The 17,180-nt window shown below is 44.3% G+C and overlaps 2 protein-coding genes and 1 long non-coding RNA gene across 8 annotated transcripts; 2 read left to right on the forward strand and 1 right to left on the reverse strand.

Annotated features, from left to right (window-relative positions):
• The first annotated feature begins 377 nt into the window (after positions 1 to 377).
• On the forward strand, positions 378 to 6,086 carry LOC127332155 (E3 ubiquitin-protein ligase DIS1). 3 transcript variants are annotated; one of them, XM_051358414.2, is made up of 4 exons: positions 378 to 598; positions 1,994 to 2,215; positions 2,605 to 2,991; positions 5,369 to 6,086. In XM_051358414.2, the coding sequence occupies exons 2-4, from the start codon at positions 2,018 to 2,020 to the stop codon at positions 5,687 to 5,689; spliced, it is 906 nt and encodes a 301-aa protein (XP_051214374.1). In that variant the 5' UTR covers positions 378 to 598; positions 1,994 to 2,017; the 3' UTR covers positions 5,690 to 6,086. The 3 variants fall into 3 exon arrangements, with proteins under 3 accessions (XP_051214374.1, XP_071675240.1, XP_051214372.1); XM_071819139.1 differs by having other exon boundaries at positions 378 to 577; positions 1,991 to 2,215; XM_051358412.2 differs by having other exon boundaries at positions 379 to 577.
• On the reverse strand, positions 6,044 to 12,277 carry LOC127332154 (uncharacterized). Of its 3 annotated transcripts, none has more exons than XM_071819138.1 (9): positions 12,146 to 12,277; positions 10,609 to 10,782; positions 10,462 to 10,536; positions 9,036 to 9,542; positions 8,351 to 8,698; positions 7,500 to 7,597; positions 7,343 to 7,389; positions 7,214 to 7,267; positions 6,044 to 6,589 (listed from the first exon to the last, which is right to left on the reverse strand). In XM_071819138.1, the coding sequence occupies exons 1-9, from the start codon at positions 12,170 to 12,172 to the stop codon at positions 6,264 to 6,266; spliced, it is 1,656 nt and encodes a 551-aa protein (XP_071675239.1). In that variant the 5' UTR covers positions 12,173 to 12,277; the 3' UTR covers positions 6,044 to 6,263. The 3 variants fall into 3 exon arrangements, with proteins under 3 accessions (XP_071675239.1, XP_051214369.1, XP_051214370.1); XM_051358409.2 differs by having other exon boundaries at positions 6,044 to 6,590; positions 7,206 to 7,267; XM_051358410.2 differs by having other exon boundaries at positions 6,044 to 6,590; positions 7,206 to 7,267; positions 10,609 to 10,779; positions 12,146 to 12,276.
• An 895-nt stretch (positions 12,278 to 13,172) lies between these two features.
• On the forward strand, positions 13,173 to 16,306 carry LOC139830635 (uncharacterized). Of its 2 annotated transcripts, none has more exons than XR_011743555.1 (4): positions 13,173 to 13,695; positions 13,795 to 14,305; positions 14,537 to 14,816; positions 15,598 to 16,306. It is a non-coding gene; the product is annotated as an uncharacterized lncRNA (long non-coding RNA). The 2 variants fall into 2 exon arrangements; XR_011743554.1 differs by having other exon boundaries at positions 13,795 to 14,283.
• The last annotated feature ends 874 nt before the right edge of the window (positions 16,307 to 17,180 follow it).

Below are 17,180 nucleotides of genomic sequence, written 5' to 3' on the forward strand. Positions count from 1 at the left end.
ATGCGTATTTATTTTCAGAGAAGGGCACGCGATAGTTCCAGAACAATGCCGAGCAGCTGCAATGTAACTGTTCATGGCGAATCCAGCTACCACCAGCCTTTAGATTGATCAGTCCAACGGTTAGGATTTATTCTCCAAACTGAATTCAAAACTGCTACACTATATAGGGGTATAGATATAGATACTACAGATTCGTATATTAAAAAAAAATCGATTCATTTGGACTCCATGGTTAACTGCATGGTTAACAGGCGCGAGCGCGAACCCCGAGGAGGCGTCGCAGCGCAAGTAGCCAACGAGTAGTAGTAGAGAAAATATATAAAATGGAAATGATCCAAAGCTTGGCAGATTTCAGGCGACAAAAATCATCAGTTACTCAAAACAAAACGCAACAGGGCAGGGGAGGGAGGAGAGAGAGGCTTTAATTCGAATTCTGTCGCCTCTGTCCCCCCCTCTCTCTTCCCTTCTCCCCACTCGCCAGCCGTCGGCGCCGACCGCACTGGGCGAGTAGATCGCCGTGCGCCCGTGCCGCCCGGAGCTGGCCTCCAGCCTGGCCGCTTCTTGCTTCCCACCGGAGGTACGGGCGCCACTTCTCAGAGTACTGCTCATCTTTCTCCCACTGTTTTTCTTTCGTGCGAGTGTTTTTCTCCCCATTATTTTCTTGGGCGGTGGAAGACAAGATTGGGTTTCTAGAGGGGTTTCCGAGGTGTTCGTCGAGTCCGCGCTCGATTCCGTTCGGGTGACTCCAATGCCGAGAGAGGAGCAGGGGTGCGGCTTCCCGCTTGCGGTGGTTTCTTGCTCGATTCGGGCCAGGGGTTCAGGGTTGCCGCTCGATCTGGTGCGGTTTCGCGCCTTGCAGATGCGCATGACTCGTAGCTCTTCCCCTTACTAGCGTGTCGTTTGATTGACAGAACCGAACCCATAGCGTTCTTGCCATTTCCTCTCTGGCCGGACCCTTCCATGGCTGTTTCTTGCGCGTAATGGTGGCCATTAATGGAGCTCGAGATACAGATGATTAGTACCTAGGCATTAGTTAAGCTGTAGGTTTCGGTAGACGATTGATGAGCCGAAAGAGTGATACTACTATGCCCAGATATGTACGGATTCCACTACTCACGTGCTCACCTAATCATGCGTTGATCTTAGGAGTACATAAAGTTGTGCGGGTGCCCTTTATCTGGTAATCATATTGGTTGCTGGATTTAATACTACTTACAAATGGGAGATATGGTTGGGTCAACCGTGTGTGCATCGTATGGAGCTGCAAAAGCTTGCTATGCTATTCAATGCTTCTCCTCTACGACTAGTGTCCAATTGTCTGCTTTCAACCTGCGTGAAGGTTTAGTGTTTGTGAGTCGTTTGCGCCCATATTACCTAAATGCAAAATTTTGCTTCCCTCTGCAAGGTACTGTAGTCAGTATTTGCGGAAACTAGTGTTTACCTTTGAGGTTTTCTTTCTTCACATTTTAGTATTTTACTAGTGGTTTACCTTTTTCCTCCCCGAAAGAAACCATGCTTCTCAAAGAGGGAAAGTAGTAATCTACTGGAACCACGGATACACAAATGCTTGGAAATGCAATCCAAATAACACACGTCCTTAGTGTACTACATTTTTCTTGTAAAATAATAATACCTACCAAAACATCAACATGTTTCATGACACTTATGATATATTTTGGCACATGTAGTGACAACTAAAAAGACCTGGTCAACACTTGATAGTATAATGTCAGGCCCTAGGCAATGCGCTCAAATTATTTCTGCTCCACTGACCATTGTGGCCCTGTCTCTTTTAAAACCTTTAGACAGTTTCCAATCATGTAACAATACTATACTGGAGCTAAGCAATTGGGCCCATATACAAACGTTTTTTTTTTTTGGGCAACAATTCTTCTGAACAATGCTAATAGGAAGTACTGTTATTGGCAATCATTTGTACCCTTGTTACTTCTGATGTTAATAAGGCAATTTTTTAAATCCGTTTTCTTAGCAGGTCTGCAATCTCCGGAATTTACCCATGGCCTCAGCTGCTTATATTGATGATTCTTGTTCTGAGGTTATTGATCCTCCAAAGTCCGACGTACTGGATGTTGCTGAACTTGTCGGCGATCATATTCCGCTTACACCAAAACCAAATGTCGTAGCTTCTAGCAGCGTGCGCGAACTTTTGGAATGTCCAGTCTGCTTGAGTGCCATGTACCCTCCTATTCATCAGGTGTGCATTTCTACTTCTCCAGCGGATTCATTTAGTTCCAAAAGTTAACTTGATGTGCCGAATTATTCCTGTTCAAATGTATTCTGTTAGATAACACAATATGCATTAGTTTCAGAGTCATCTTCAATATTCTTTGCTTGTAACTGCTATCATGTTCTTAGTTTTGCCTGTCTTATGTTTTGTAGATGCTTTCCCTCTCTTGTTTGAGTAAAGCACTCTTGTTGCTTTCTATTATTTTCAGTGCATATGCTACTTCAATACTATGCATGTATATGTTTTGTTCCATTGGAATGTTATTTCGTATGCTTAAACACCAAAACGAGTTGACTAAGTACGTTGTGCACTACACACGTTCTTTTACTGTATTGTAACGTCACCCTTTTGTGCAGTGCTCAAATGGTCATACAATCTGCTCTGGATGCAAGCCAAGAGTTCACAATCGCTGCCCAACTTGTAGGCATGAACTGGGTAACATAAGATGCCTTGCTCTTGAGAAAGTGGCTGCATCTCTTGAACTTCCATGCAAGTTCCAGAACTTTGGCTGTTTAGGCATTTATCCGTACTACTGCAAGCTGAAGCATGAGTCACAGTGCCAATATAGGCCTTATAGCTGTCCATATGCTGGATCTGAATGTACAGTTGCTGGTGACATTCCATACTTGGTAAATCACCTGAAAGATGATCACAAAGTTGATATGCACAGTGGAAGCACTTTCAACCATCGCTATGTCAAGTCAAATCCCCATGAAGTTGAGAATGCCACTTGGATGCTTACGGTATTTCTCGCCAACACCAAAATGTTCATTAAGAATTTCCATCTAGCATTTTTGTGCTTCCTTTATGTCTGTGAAAATGCAAAATAAAACGAGAATACCTAGGAAGTGCTAGGTATCATATCGATTCAAAATAAGCACAAAAGTCTGAGCAAAGATAACTGGAACCTGGGCGGTTGCTGGTCGGGGTCTACTGCACAACCATAACTACCACCAACCGAGAAATGATTAGTTCCCTTTCTGCAAAGACACTAAGCTCATTTTTGACAGTAAACTTTGTGGCCATTTCCATAACATATGACAAGCTTTCCTGTCAGTCAAATATGACTACAATTCTTGTTTTTATGCTAACTATTTGTCGTACAATATATGATGAAGATGCTGGCAATGTTACATACTTGTTTGACCATAATAGTTTCACATCTATGAAGACACCACAATGCCCAGATCCACTGCATCTATTTCCAACTCAACATTTGAAATGTCTTACTCAGCTAAACCTAAGAATGGTTTTGCCATAACCGGGTGGGTTGGGTTGGTTTCTCCCTGTGGGCTTGTCTAGTTCAGTTTCTAAATGAGTTTATTCTGACGACAGTTTGGTTTGGTTCAGTTTTGTGTAGCAAACGGTTGGGTATAATCAGGTATGGGCCCGAACGGTTCCGGTTCCAAATAGTTTAACCCAAAGTTAATATACGGTTCGTGAGATTGGTTAGGACTGCATTGCTCTGTCCGCTTCTATGCAACTGCATCCGCCGATGCTTGCAGCTCGCCGGCCCCTCCTCCGCTACAACGGCGCTTCGATCTTTGTCTCTCACCTGGCCCTGACCTCACCACGTGCTAGCAGCAGGCTGAGGCTCCATGGTTCTGCCCATATTAGTCGACCAATGATGGGGCGTGAGTGGTTGAGGCCGGAGACGAGGTCGAGGACCATCTGCAGCTCAGCAGCTGGGGTCAGCGCGCTCCGGTCAACCGCTGGGCGCCATGGTGGTTTGAGGTCTCGTGGTACACAATGACGCCCACCTGGCAGTTGTACCTCTCGAGGTCGCATGACGCCATCATGGTGGCAGCAGCGAAGTGGCCGATGCCACGGCCGCAGGCCTCGCCGTGGACGCTGCAGGACGAGCACACAGGTGCTTGGCATTGCAGTGCTAATCAAGATCATGCCATGACGAATCGAGAAGCTAGATCGTAAATTGCAAATGGACGCGCGGCAGTACGAGCTCAGGTGCTTCAGTGGGTGCTCTCATGGCATGGTTAATCAAGAAACAAGATCAAAAATTCCAGAGAGGATTGTTTGATCTGCCAATTGGGCTTTGTGGGGGGCTCCTCCACATACGGCTGGGTCCAGTACAAGCGCACGGGGCCAGAGTTGCCTGCTCCGCGCTGCTTGTGGCCACCTGTCTGTACGGGGCCAACATCTCCATGGACAAACAGAGGAAGCTGGCGGTGCCGATGCCGTGGTTGGACGTGCATGTCCATCTGAGACGCTAAGTAGCTGACCGGCGCGCACCGTGGCCCTCGCAACGGCGTCGCCTCCTGCAACATCGACATACAGTCATCAACCCCGCGCTCCGGCTCCTCCGCTCCGAGCTCTGCAGGAGTCTGTGTCCCGGTCATCAACCTCTCAGCCCGCCGGTTCAAGTGCTCGCCTAGGTGAAGGCTGTGGTGGACATGGTAGGCTTCTTCCTAGTGGTGAACCACGCGTGCCTGCCGGCCTCCTCGCCGAGATGGCCGCGTCCGTGCGCCGATTCCACGAGTCACCGCAGGAGGCCGAGATGCCGTACTACACCTGCGACCTCACCAAGAAGCTCCGGTTCACCTCCAACTTCGACCTGTTCCGGTTGCCGCGGCCAACTGGCAAGACACCCTCTTCGTCGTGGTGTCCTGCCGGAGTGCTCCGGCGCGGCGCCCAGGCTCGTCGTGGCAATGCTGGAGCTGCGCTCGGGCCTTGCTCCTCTGGCCGGCATGCCACCGCTCGCGCCTCGCCCCTCCAGGCATCCTGCCACTGACTCGGATTCCTTCTCCGCTTCCCAGCTCTCTTCCCCCCCCCCCCCCCCCCCCGCCGCTTTGACGAGGAGTCAAGCAACATGGTGGGGAATTGTTGTCTAGACAAAACCCGGTTGAGAACTGTGGTTCCAGCCATAGGTTTAGTTTAGTTCAGGTGGAGTCAGGACGTGGTTTAGTTAGGTTCGGTTTGCCCAAATTAATCTCGTGGGTACAAGTTGAAGTTTGGTTTAGGTCCTCAACCATTCTCTGCTTTATACTCAGCTTCTGCGTTTCCTCATCTCAATTTTCAATTGAAGCGCAATCCAAAATGTATCTTTTCTTCCATTTTCCTTTTCTATTAAACTAAGTACTCAAGTATGATTTGTCCATCTAGGTTTTCAGCTGTTTTGGCCAGTACTTCTGCCTACATTTTGAAGCATTTCAGCTGGGCATGGCGCCTGTCTACATTGCTTTCCTGAGGTTCATGGGAGATGACACGGAAGCAAAAAACTACAGCTACAGCCTTGAGGTAGGAGGTGGTGGGCGCAAGATGATCTTTCAAGGGGTTCCCCGGAGCATAAGGGACAGCCATCGGAAGGTCCGAGATAGCTATGACGGGCTAATAATCCAACGGAACATGGCCTTGTTCTTCTCCGGTGGTGAAAGGAAGGAGCTCAAATTGAGGGTGACCGGTAGGATTTGGAAAGAACAGTGAAACGATCAGCCAATTTGCCGTAGTATGTGCCCATGAATAGCATTGCCAAACTGTATTAACACCTGGGCGCTGATTCTCAAGCGCGCAACCTGTAATACTTCTATTTTAGCTATCTTCTGCTGGATTGGCGCAAGTGGGTGACTGGTATCACTCAGATAACATGGGTGACACTGATACTGATGCAGGATTCATGGCAATCTCCTCTTTGCTTTGAGCTGCTTGGGCGTCCCATTCTGTAGCATAGGGGGTTTGTAATGGCAACTCATTAGATGTAAAGGTGTAGCTTCCAAACTCCATTTGTGTGGTCGATATGTTTCGTACAATGATATTGCTACTGTAGGGATTTGTAACAGCTTGAGAATTAGAATTCTTAATTGTTTGCTGGCTGAAGACATAATATAGGAGTATAGAACAATGGAAAGACCGAAGGATTCATCTTCACAAGAGGCACTACTACTTCAGCTCAACTATCTCCAAAATAAATGTAGTTGAAAGGAATCTTTCAACGGATGAAAGTTGGCTATTATGCTCAACAGCTTCAGCTGGTAATCTATTATATCTTCGTTCTCGGTCATCATGAGCGCTTCAACATCTTCAGGACAGTCGATGCAGCAGTGGCAAATAGCCTTCTGGACCGAGGAGCACTAGGTACTTTTGGATCTTTTCTTGATTTCCAAGACCTACTGGTATCTAACAAGCCAAGGCCAACTTGACAAGGCCTTTGATTATTCACTTTCTTCTTGGTGTCAACAGGTCGGGCATACAGTGACTCTTTCTTTGGTGCATAAGACGGACATAAGCTCACAAGAAACCGACATGTTAACACCGATCTCCACATGGGTAGAAACTGATCTCTTGCAAAATAGAGGTTCTGTCCTTTACGTGGTTCCTTTATCGCAGCCTGTTAACACATAAATAATGTAAAACAAACATGCAACATGGCTGTCTAGATTTAAAACTGGTTATTGAGTTGTCCACTGGCTACACAACCAAAATTCAGCCGCTTTGTATGAACTACTGTCAATAACCATCAAAGGAAAAACAGACACTTGGTTGAACTAAAACCGAAGTTCGTAAACACCCCCAGACTGGATTTTTCCTTGGTTGTTCTGATTGATCGAGGGACTAAAGATGTACAAAAGCGTCTTACCCATAAATTATTACCACACCAACCAGATAGTGATCATTTGCACAACATCGTTTAATTTTACGAAAAACAGAGCTAGAGTGTTCTAGCCCTAGCCATTATATCTAACTCTTGAATATGTACATGCCGTACTATACTATGGGATGATACAGTGCCCGTCAATAAAAATATTTGAATGCTAATACTACAGCCATATGGTGTATTTCAGTGTCCTAATAAAAACTGCCATCAAATGAATTTGAAGAACTTTTATCGTCAGTCTCAGCATGCAGAAATATAAATTACTACGTTAATTAAAAAATAATAATCATCATGCAGAAAAATAAGGAATAGAAAAGTCAAAAGGCACACAAGTTCAAATATCCATACATTTCTTCCCTTGACTTCAGGAGTAGACGATCCTATGGCTTCCTTCGACAAATCTGTTTCCCCTGTTTCCCATTACAGAGTTATTACCGTTTATTTTGCAAAATGTGGGAAGCACAGGTTGTGAAACAAGCACGCACCATGTTCATGCAACACACCGTCTGGCACTGGGCAGGCATAGGGGCAGCTACAAGACCATGTGGAAAAATAAATTAAAAGATTGTTAGGTAGATCATATATATCGAAAAAAGGTAGCTAACGGTAAAACAGGGGACATCCGGCAAGACAAAATCAAACCAGTCAAGGTCTTCAATGCATATTACTTTTCCACTAGGACCCACATCATAATTCTGGAGAATTGCTGAAACTTTCCCAAGGACCTCCTCATGAGACGCCTGCATATTTATTATTTTGTAGAAGTTAATTAAGTTTTGTTATCACTTGATTTCGTTTACTTGATATGTATCCCAGCTAAATTAGCTGATGTGCTACTATTTAGTGACTGTACAGCCAAAAAGGCCATATGCAAAAGAACTACAGTACAAGACCACTACAAACCTCAAATACACTTAACAGACAAGTATTAAAGAAATCCAGATAATTTTTTCCAAGTAACAATTAACTCACAAGTGTTATTGACAATTTGACCATGCTTTAGTGTACTTTAGGAAACACCATTATTTGGTAAAGTTATTACAATCAAGCAATCATACAGCTCAAAATACACTAAATTGAAGTACTAGTAAGCATGTGGAAATAATTTCGAAGTGTTGCTCTCGGTTCCCCACATGATCAATTTATTGCTAAATGTACATCAGTTACTGATATTTAAGATTGTACATTTTCAGAATATATCGATTCAGATAGATTTCAAAAGTGGAAATCCAATCCATTGAACTGAGGTCCACCAGATTTTAGTATTTTATTTGAAAAGACTTGGTAAAAGAAGCAGATCAAGACAGCACAAGAAAATGATCTCGATAAAAATTGTGTTATTTTCCCGTTGGATAGCAAGTAAAATGTATGCAATATTCTCTCACTACAATCAATATCACAATTTCGCCAAACCTCAGCGTATAAAAGCATATTCAAATTGGAAAATTGGAGACCTAAGTCAGTGAAGATGTCATCTAACAAAAATGTGTTACCTTTGAATGAGTTTGAATATATGCATCAAGAGCTTCACCAGCATTCAGAATTATCCTAACAAGCATGAATGCATTACTAAATTGTGCTTTCTTCTCCTTTAGCTGCTTTTGCGCCTTGGTATTTTTACCACTTTCTAATCCACACTCCTCCCTTGCAAGGGAAAAGTTAGAATCATCAATAAGATCCTGGATCCTATCAAATCCACCGAGGTTACGGAGATGCCTCTGAGCTGCGAGGAGCAAAATAGCTGCTGGGACAAGCTTCCCATGCTTAATGTAATCCCATAGTTCGTCTACTATATTATCCGTTTGAGATGCAAGAACTCTAGTTGTGTCCATGAAGATCTTCTACATAAGTCACCAATAGAGAACACCATAATTTAAAGTGGACACATTATACGTAATACAGATTGGCAGTAAACTTTATCAGCAAGAAAAAATAACAAAAAATATAGGTGCAGATAAATTTGAATCATCTCACATTAAGAAGAAATGGCACCTCCTCAAGTTTTAATATAAATACAGAAAAAATTACACATGCAAATAATTCTCTTGTACAAGTTGATCTATACTATGTTTTTAGTTCATAGAACAATCGACATAATTATCCAGCATGAACTTAAATTCTCAAATGTTGTTATGTAAGCAAAGTAGTAATTGATGTTCGGAGAGATTTAACACAAACCATCTCAGGCAGGCAAAGCAGATATATGAGCTTGTAGATGTACTCGACATTCCCCTTCATATGGCTCTGGTCAGATAGTAGATTGTCCTCAAGATACTTGTGCTGGCAAGTGTTCTCAATGGCAACATGGAGTGGGAGGAGGCCCTCAATGATTCTATCGCCCGAGGTGCGTAGATTGGGCAATGCACCATAGTTGAGAAGTAACTCAACCATGTCAGCGGAGAATGTCTCAGCAGCTTGGTGGAGGGGGAAGAACCCAAAGCTGGTTATGTAGTTGGGGTTGGCGCGCTGCCCACCGAGCTTAGGTGCCGTCCCCTCCAAAACAAACTTAGCACAACGCAGGGCATTCATTGCAATTATGAACTGGAGGGTTGTCGGAGTGATGACATATCCACAAACCATGCGCTCTCTATACTTTACGAACATGCGTTGAAAGGATGGAACACTATCCTTTTTTAGGATGGCCACCAAGCGGTTATGTATCTCAACAAACATTGCCATGGTCCCCTGGATGGATCCATCCATGTTTAAACATGGTAAAGAGAAATCAGCTCAGCTATCCAGCCATCAAAGTACATCAACAAAAATATTCTATAAAAAGATATTTTACAGTATTGAAATTAGGAAAACTTGCACTTACTATCCCTGAACTATAGCATGAGTGAAACATTCTTCCTATACTTCAAATCATCCAAATGCTGATCCCCAACTACCAACACCATGCATTTTTCAGCTCTCATAGTTGCTTCGCCCATTTGAAAGAGGTTTTGAGTGAAGTACGCTTACGTCATGGTACGTTTAGCATGTCAAAAAAGAACTTCAGTTTTGAGTTAAGTGGCACTTCACTCATCAATTATTACACAGTCAAGACTTCGAGAACAACAGAGAAAAAAAAGACTTGTTTCCTTAGTATTTTACTTTTTCATGAACCTTGAGTTATTTGAAATGGTATTTGTTGCATGTGAAAGTTTTTTATATACATATATACACACACACATACACACACATCTTTAGCCCATTTTCCAGAATAAACCCTATTGAATTTTTACAAAATTCAAATTTTAAATTTACGGCTTACTTTTAAGAATTGATGGTACTGTGGAGATTTATGGCGGTGATGTTGGCCGACATGCAGGCATCGTTTCATAAAAAAACATCTTTAGATTGAGAGAAAGCACTCACGAATATGAAAACTGAAAATTGCACTGTGTTGGTAGTTGAGGGACCAACTTAATCTGGCGGTTTTAAGAGTTTAGGGTGAAAGCAACGCTCATATGATAACTGAGGGATGAAAAACACACTTTTTTTTCCTTCAAATTATTGTGTGCAGCATAAATGATAACTAATAAAAGATATTGCTGAAAAAAAACAAACATTAGTTAGATGCCAAATGATATGTCAACCCTAGAGAATGAGCATGAAAAACCTGAGAAGTGCGGTCTGGGACTATTATACTGGTGCCTCTGACTTGAGCAAGGAAATTCCAAATTTGACGCGAGTACTAAAAGAGAGGCGTCGTCAGTCAAGAACCAGTATCAGGATATATATCATAAGAGGGGGAAAATTACTTTACCTGCATATTAAATTGATGGCGGGACGTTAAGGCCTTTATCGATGGATGAGGGGGTGGGCGGGGAGGATCCCATGGATCATACGTGTCCGTGGGCGATCTATCACTAGTAGTACATTTGCTGATATCTCCATGATTAAGAGCTTCCGCTGCCTCGGTTCTGTGGAGTGGTTGCTGCTGAAAGAAAAAAAAAAGCAAATATAACATCGAGTTAGAGCAACTCTAACAGATACTGAAAAAGGGGCCAGAACCGAAAAATTCCGGCGAGTTTACAGGTTCGGGTCGAAATAGGCCATAGGCCCAGCCCGAACTCGCGGCCCAGCCCGTAAATAGAGTTCGGGAGTCCGAGAAAATCGACGGCCGCCCCATATTTATACAGGCGCAGGGGCGAGTTGGGATCCGAAACCCTACTCTCCCGCCGCCGCTCCGCCGCATCTGCGCTCCACCTCCGACGAGCAATTGCCGCTCAGTCTTCCGCTCTTCCAGTCCGCCGCCACCACCCCTCCCTCCGCATTGGCGCGCGCAAAACGGGCTGGTAGGGGAGGGGGCCGAATCGGCGGCGGGAATCGCCACCGCGTCCGTGCGAGGCGGGCACGCTCCAAGGCGCACGAAGGGGAAGCCGAGGCGCCCCCGCCGGCTCGTGCAGCCCGCCGCTGCCGACGCTTCCGCCACGCGGTGACGGCAACTACAACGACGACGAAGATGGGCCGCCTCTCACCTGCGGGAGCTCGGCGGAGGTGGCGCCATTCGAGGTGGCCGCGCTCGTTGTCGCATAAGCGTCGACGGCGCGGAAAAACCCTCCTCTGCCGCTAGAACAACCCCGGTGACAATCCTGGGGCTAATTTCGTAGTTTAACTAGTCAAATTAACGAGCGGAGTAGGGTTAGTGAAGTATTTTGAGTAGTATTTGTAAATTATGTTTGAATGTAGCTCGATCGGAGCAAGATTTGGTTTCATTTCGCATGATCATCGCAGCAAATTTTCCCGCGACTTTTGATTTCCATTTTTCAGTTTTCGGTTTCTATATATTCTACGTGGTGACAAAAAACATCTAAACTGAACAATTCGGGAGACCGAACTCTGTGTTTTTGGTTCGGAAAAATACGGGCTCTACTAGAGATGCTCTTGCTACGTCAATCTAATCTGGAATCCTGGTGAGATGCCAAACATAAGTGCGCCACTGCTAGACAATATGAAACAATGCAGAATGTTTGAATCACATCTAGCAGAGGCTGTAGGATACCTCAGCAATTCTGCATCAGGCAAACGGGATATGGTCCGGCTTTTAAAAGTGTGTTACTAATTGCCCTAAGGTTCTCTAGTGCATTCGGAATTTCAGATTCAAAAAAACAAAGCAGATTGATGGCAATGCAACAATGGATATGGAAGAGGGAGTGTTCCTATCTGAATTGGATCTTCCAAACGATAAGGCCTCTTCTACAGTGCTGGAACCCTTTAACCATGAACCCACACAGCCCACACTGTGGTACTATGAGGAACCCGATAAATGTCGACGCAAAAGGAAGAGGAAAGGAATTAACCTGAAGCCGAAGGGTCGGGGTAGCCATTGACAAAACTAGAGGCCGCAACCCCGAGCGGCATGCAAGAGAAATAAGATTGCAAATCACCACCAATCAACTGATGGCGGCTTGGACCCGTTTGATATGTATCTTGATATGTCGGCGCAGGAGAGAGGCGCGGCGCGTGTAGGGTTTCCCGCGAACTGTCAACATGAAGGAAGAAGAATTGGAGTAGAAGGAGACTGCGTGCAGAAACCAATCCAGATCAACGGCCCACCGAAAGGAGCCGCTTTCGGATTGGACCCCGTCCCCGTTTCCTACTCTCCCCTCCCCGACACTTGAATAAATAGGACCCCAGGTTCACGAATCAACCACACCCAGAAAACGCGACGGAAAGACAGGCGAGACAACACAGACGAGAGCTAATTCCTTCCCAAAATCGGCGGCGCCACCATGAAGCCGGAGATGGCGAGGCCGGCGCAGGAGGAGACGCGCCGCACATCCCCCCGATGACGACGTGATCATGGTGCAGTGGTGTATTAGTCCTACTTGATACTCATTGTATTTATCACTATATTGCTCCAGGAGTAGCTAAGTTTATTTTCCTAGATGTTTTTGGTTACATTTATATAAGTTGATTTTTTTATCGTCCTTCCAGGCAGTTCCACCCGAACGAAACACTTCTCTACGGCAACGGTTCTCATTCTTTGCCAAATGCAAGGCTTAAAAGAGAACTACACGCATAGGTTTATCCTATAGAATCCCTAGCATAAAAACCCATATGATATAAAACATGATAAAAAGATCAAAGGAAACACAGAACTACTTCATTTTCACAATATAATTTACATGAGTTCTTTTATGGTACCCTCAAATGAATAACAGCCATTAATTTTCGTTCATCTAATGGCCCAAATAGTTTCATACCACAGTCAAAAACTTGAGAGGTATGTTACATACCTGAGAGAATTTTCGCACCTCTGTAATGGAAAATAGATGGGCCCGACCCAATAGACAGGCCTAGCCCAATAGACTGTCCAGCCCGACCGCAGCGGGTGGGGAAGAGCTCGCCCGCCCCGTCGCCGCCGCTCTCTCCATTCCCCAACTCCTCGGCCGCCCTGCTCCGCCTCTCCTCCTCGGCTGCCTTCCTCACCACCGCCGCGGAAGAGCTCGCCCTCCCCGCCCCTATCCCCGAATCCACCTCTGCGCCGCGGCCGGCGTCGTAGTCGTCCTCGCCATGGACGAAGCCGACTACTGCTGCGCGCTGTCCTTGACAGACCTGGCGCCGGCGGCGCCCTCCCGCACGGCCTGCGCCACCCGCGCGCCCACCCTGCTGATGTACTATGTACTAGTACAATAGTCCACCGTCCCCTTACCCAATACTATCTCGGCGGCGGCGGCCTTGGCCCCCGCGTGGATCCAAGATCGACAACGTCGTCCTCGTCGCTCGTCAAGGCGGCCAAGCCCACCACACGTTTCCGGGAGCGGTGGCTAGCTGTCATCGCGGCGCGCCCCCCGTGTCTTCTCGGCGGTGATCACCGGTTCACCTGAATGGTGCATAGGTATGCCATGTAAGTGTACCATCAGAAGGGAGCCATATGTTCACTCTGTTCATTTGCTCTTTCTGCATTTGTGCTATCTTAACCCTCCTCTCCCTCTTTTCACTTTAGAACTGTTTGTCTGTGCAACCGTGAATGTGCTCAAGGCCTGCTCAGCTACCAACGATAAGAAACTCTTTCTGGTTTCGTCTGCAGTCTCTTTTTACTTTAACCCGCATTAGCCTGAAGATAAAATCAAAGATGAGAGCTGTTGGTCAGATAAAGAGTTCTGCAGGGAAAATGATGTCAGTAATCAGTGAATCTGGTCAATACATAGTTGCATACACCATGTTTTCAAATATATGACGGAAAAAATAAACAGTAACATCTTGAGCTTTACTGAATTGTTATTGGGGATAACTGCTGAAACAGAGGACTAACATATGCTTATTTTTGTTGGACAGAACTGGTATTCTTTCGCCAAGACCGAAGTATCACTGGAATAAGGAGAGAAGAAGGGGTTGCACATCGCCACATTCTGTCCCGGTCTGGTCTTCGGCCCTCTGTTGCAACATGTGGCTGTCAATACCAGCAGCAAGGTCCTCCTCTACATCATAAGAGGTTTCACTCTTCTGTCCTGAATGTATGTTGTTTGAAACATCATTTACTTCTTTCTTATCATTTATCAGCAGGGTATACAATCATTTTGGACATTGCGCATTACATTTAGTTCTACTGAAGCAAAAAAAAAAAAAAAAAACTACTGTTTCCCTTAGCCTGTTGCGTGCTTTTGTGACTTGTAACCCATAGCTGCCCACCAAACTTCAGAAAATAATTTGGTTTACTGCAATTTTATTTGTTTGAATGAATGCAGGCAGACCTGACACGTTGAACAACAACTTCTGGCCCATAGTTGATGTTCGTGATGTCGCAGACGCATTATTCCTTATATACAACAAAGCAGGGCCATGCGAGAGATACATATGCTGACCAAATGGACTTAAAATATTTGCTGCGAACCTTGAAGGGCATGTACCCTAACTACAGTTATGCAGACAAGTAAGTGCCATCGTATCCGCGCAAGGTCATACTATGTACACTGCTACCAAACCCATTTTGATGGTACTCCGTTTCGCTCTCTATGGTCATCTTAGGTTTGATCCTCCACTAAGCATTTCTTTAATTAGGGTTGTGAACTCTCAATGCAAGTACAATTGCCCGATATTGTGAAATGTAGATCTGCAGAATGCATAACTTTATTTGATGTTATTGAATGTCTCAACATGGAAGTTGTCTCCTTTTTGTCTTAAAGATTCTTTAAGGGGCTGTAGTTCGATGAAAGAAAGTTTGATTGTAACAGAACTTCTCTTGAACTACTTTCCTTGAATGTCTTGCAATGTAGACTATGAGGACAAAAGATTCTAGATACTGTATCTTATACACACAAGTCTAGGCTCTTAAATGATTTCTAGCTTTCCACATGTTTCTTAACTTCTAGCTTTTCCATTTGTCACCCGCCACATCATATAGGGCTGTCTTATGCATATATGATGTTTGTCTTTTGAGACCATTCTCAGATTGTTAGCAAGTATAATTTTTTTCCAACAAAAGTATCATCTCAATGTTCCTCGTGAATCATAATTTTCATGACTTCGCAATTTCCCTAAGAATTATGTACTATTTTTTCTAATTCTCTATGAGATACAGATATTTCTTACAAAAAATTAATAACTTTAAACTTCCCTCGGTTACTGTGTCATTTTTCTATCTACTTTAACGTTGCCACTATGTACCAACGCAGAAACCAGCTATATGTATTTTTCCTATAGGTTCTGTCTGTTGGGTTACTTGATAATTTGAGATAAAGGATGAGATAGGATTAGGCAGCAAGTATGGTCTGCATTTGTGGGTGTGTTTGTGTGACTGTATGTGCAGGGCTTGATGGCTTGTGGTCTTGATCAGTTCTGCTGCATCTAGTGTAATATATCAAGTCAAACTTCAGTCCTAAAAATTGAAGCACCTGCTGCAATATATTCCTAAGTGTAAGATTGATCCAAGCTTGTCTATTTTATATGGGGCTTGGTAGGAGTTGGATATATTTTTTAGAACTATAAACATTTGCTGGGTTAATGTGCAAGCTAGGGTGATTCAAACTCTGTTGGCATTTTTTTCGTTGCTAGCATGTAGTGTAGACTTTGTTTGTGCCACTTTCATATTTTCATTTCTCTTAGGCCTGGAGGTTGAATGCAGGGAATACTACTGTTCAGTTTGCTAATTTCCGGTACATGGCAGTGTGAAGGAGGTCATCGACTGCGGCCCTTTGATGATGGAGGGCGCCGATTTCTACCCTGACGATGACGAAGATCTGAGCCGCAAGCACAAATTTAAGACCTGGTGTGGCAAGATCAACGGCACAGGTCCTGGTCTTGATGGCGAGGCATGATTGGAATTTGTTGTGATCCTTCTCTCTGGTGTATACTTCAGTTTATAATGTTTCGGACTAGCTGTTTATTATCGAGTTTGGTACTACCAGTGTTTACTTCAGTTTGTCATTCTGTTTGATTGAGAAATCTAACAACTAAGTTAGTTATCTTGTTTGATTCAGAATACTCTTTATCCTACATTTGAAATAGTTCAATTTGTCGTTCGTATTGATTGAGAAATTTGCCAGTTAAGTTAGTTATCTTGTTTGATTCAGAATACTCTTTATCCTACTTTTGAAACAGTTCAATTGCACACTAAAACTCATCGTAAGCATGTAGTATGTAGAGAAAAAATTAGTGGCTCCAGTGTATCGTTTTCGCTGGAATGGCACATGACAGTCATTTTTTTTACACACTCGATCTTCGCTCTGCCCAATTACTGTGAGTGCAAAACACAAGCTCCCAGCCGATCAGAAAAGCCGTAACATAACAAATAGCTCTGTACATATTGGACACAAATAGCTATGTACATACCAGGCACAACAAGTGAATAACTTTCTTACACCAGCTCTTCTGCGCCAGAGGCATGGTCTGTTTTTTATTGGCCGACAGCAGTGCATCTAGATTTAGTCAAATGGGTTTTCTGGATCTGTTTGCTGTATCACCATACGAAAAATCGCAGTAACTGGTGTCTTAGGAAATCGATGATCAACACAAACTACAATATTCGAGTACAAAGCTCCCAAGGGCCTTCCGCCAAAATGACAGCACATCCAGTTCAAATACAAGATCTGTGCTGACTGAGAATCCACAACAAATAGGAGAGAACCTGAACCTGCCACCAGAGGCGCGGTGATTTTGCACATAGACCTGAAGAATTACGAGAACGGCGGAACTTGCCTGTTACCACTTGACCTATTGGAAGCTCTTTCTTGCCTTCGCCCTTCCAGGCTTCTTCCTTTCAACCACTCGCGAATCTCTGGTTAAATATCCAGCTGTTTGGAGCAACAATGACGAAATCAGTAACTTTTAGAATGGATAGAAAATCTGTACTGTGTAAAGTACAACGTTTAATGAAAAGGTGCAACGAATTGA

Source organism: Lolium perenne, chromosome 4, assembly GCF_019359855.2.
Source record: "Lolium perenne isolate Kyuss_39 chromosome 4, Kyuss_2.0, whole genome shotgun sequence".
Taxonomy (NCBI): Eukaryota; Viridiplantae; Streptophyta; class Magnoliopsida; order Poales; family Poaceae; genus Lolium; species Lolium perenne.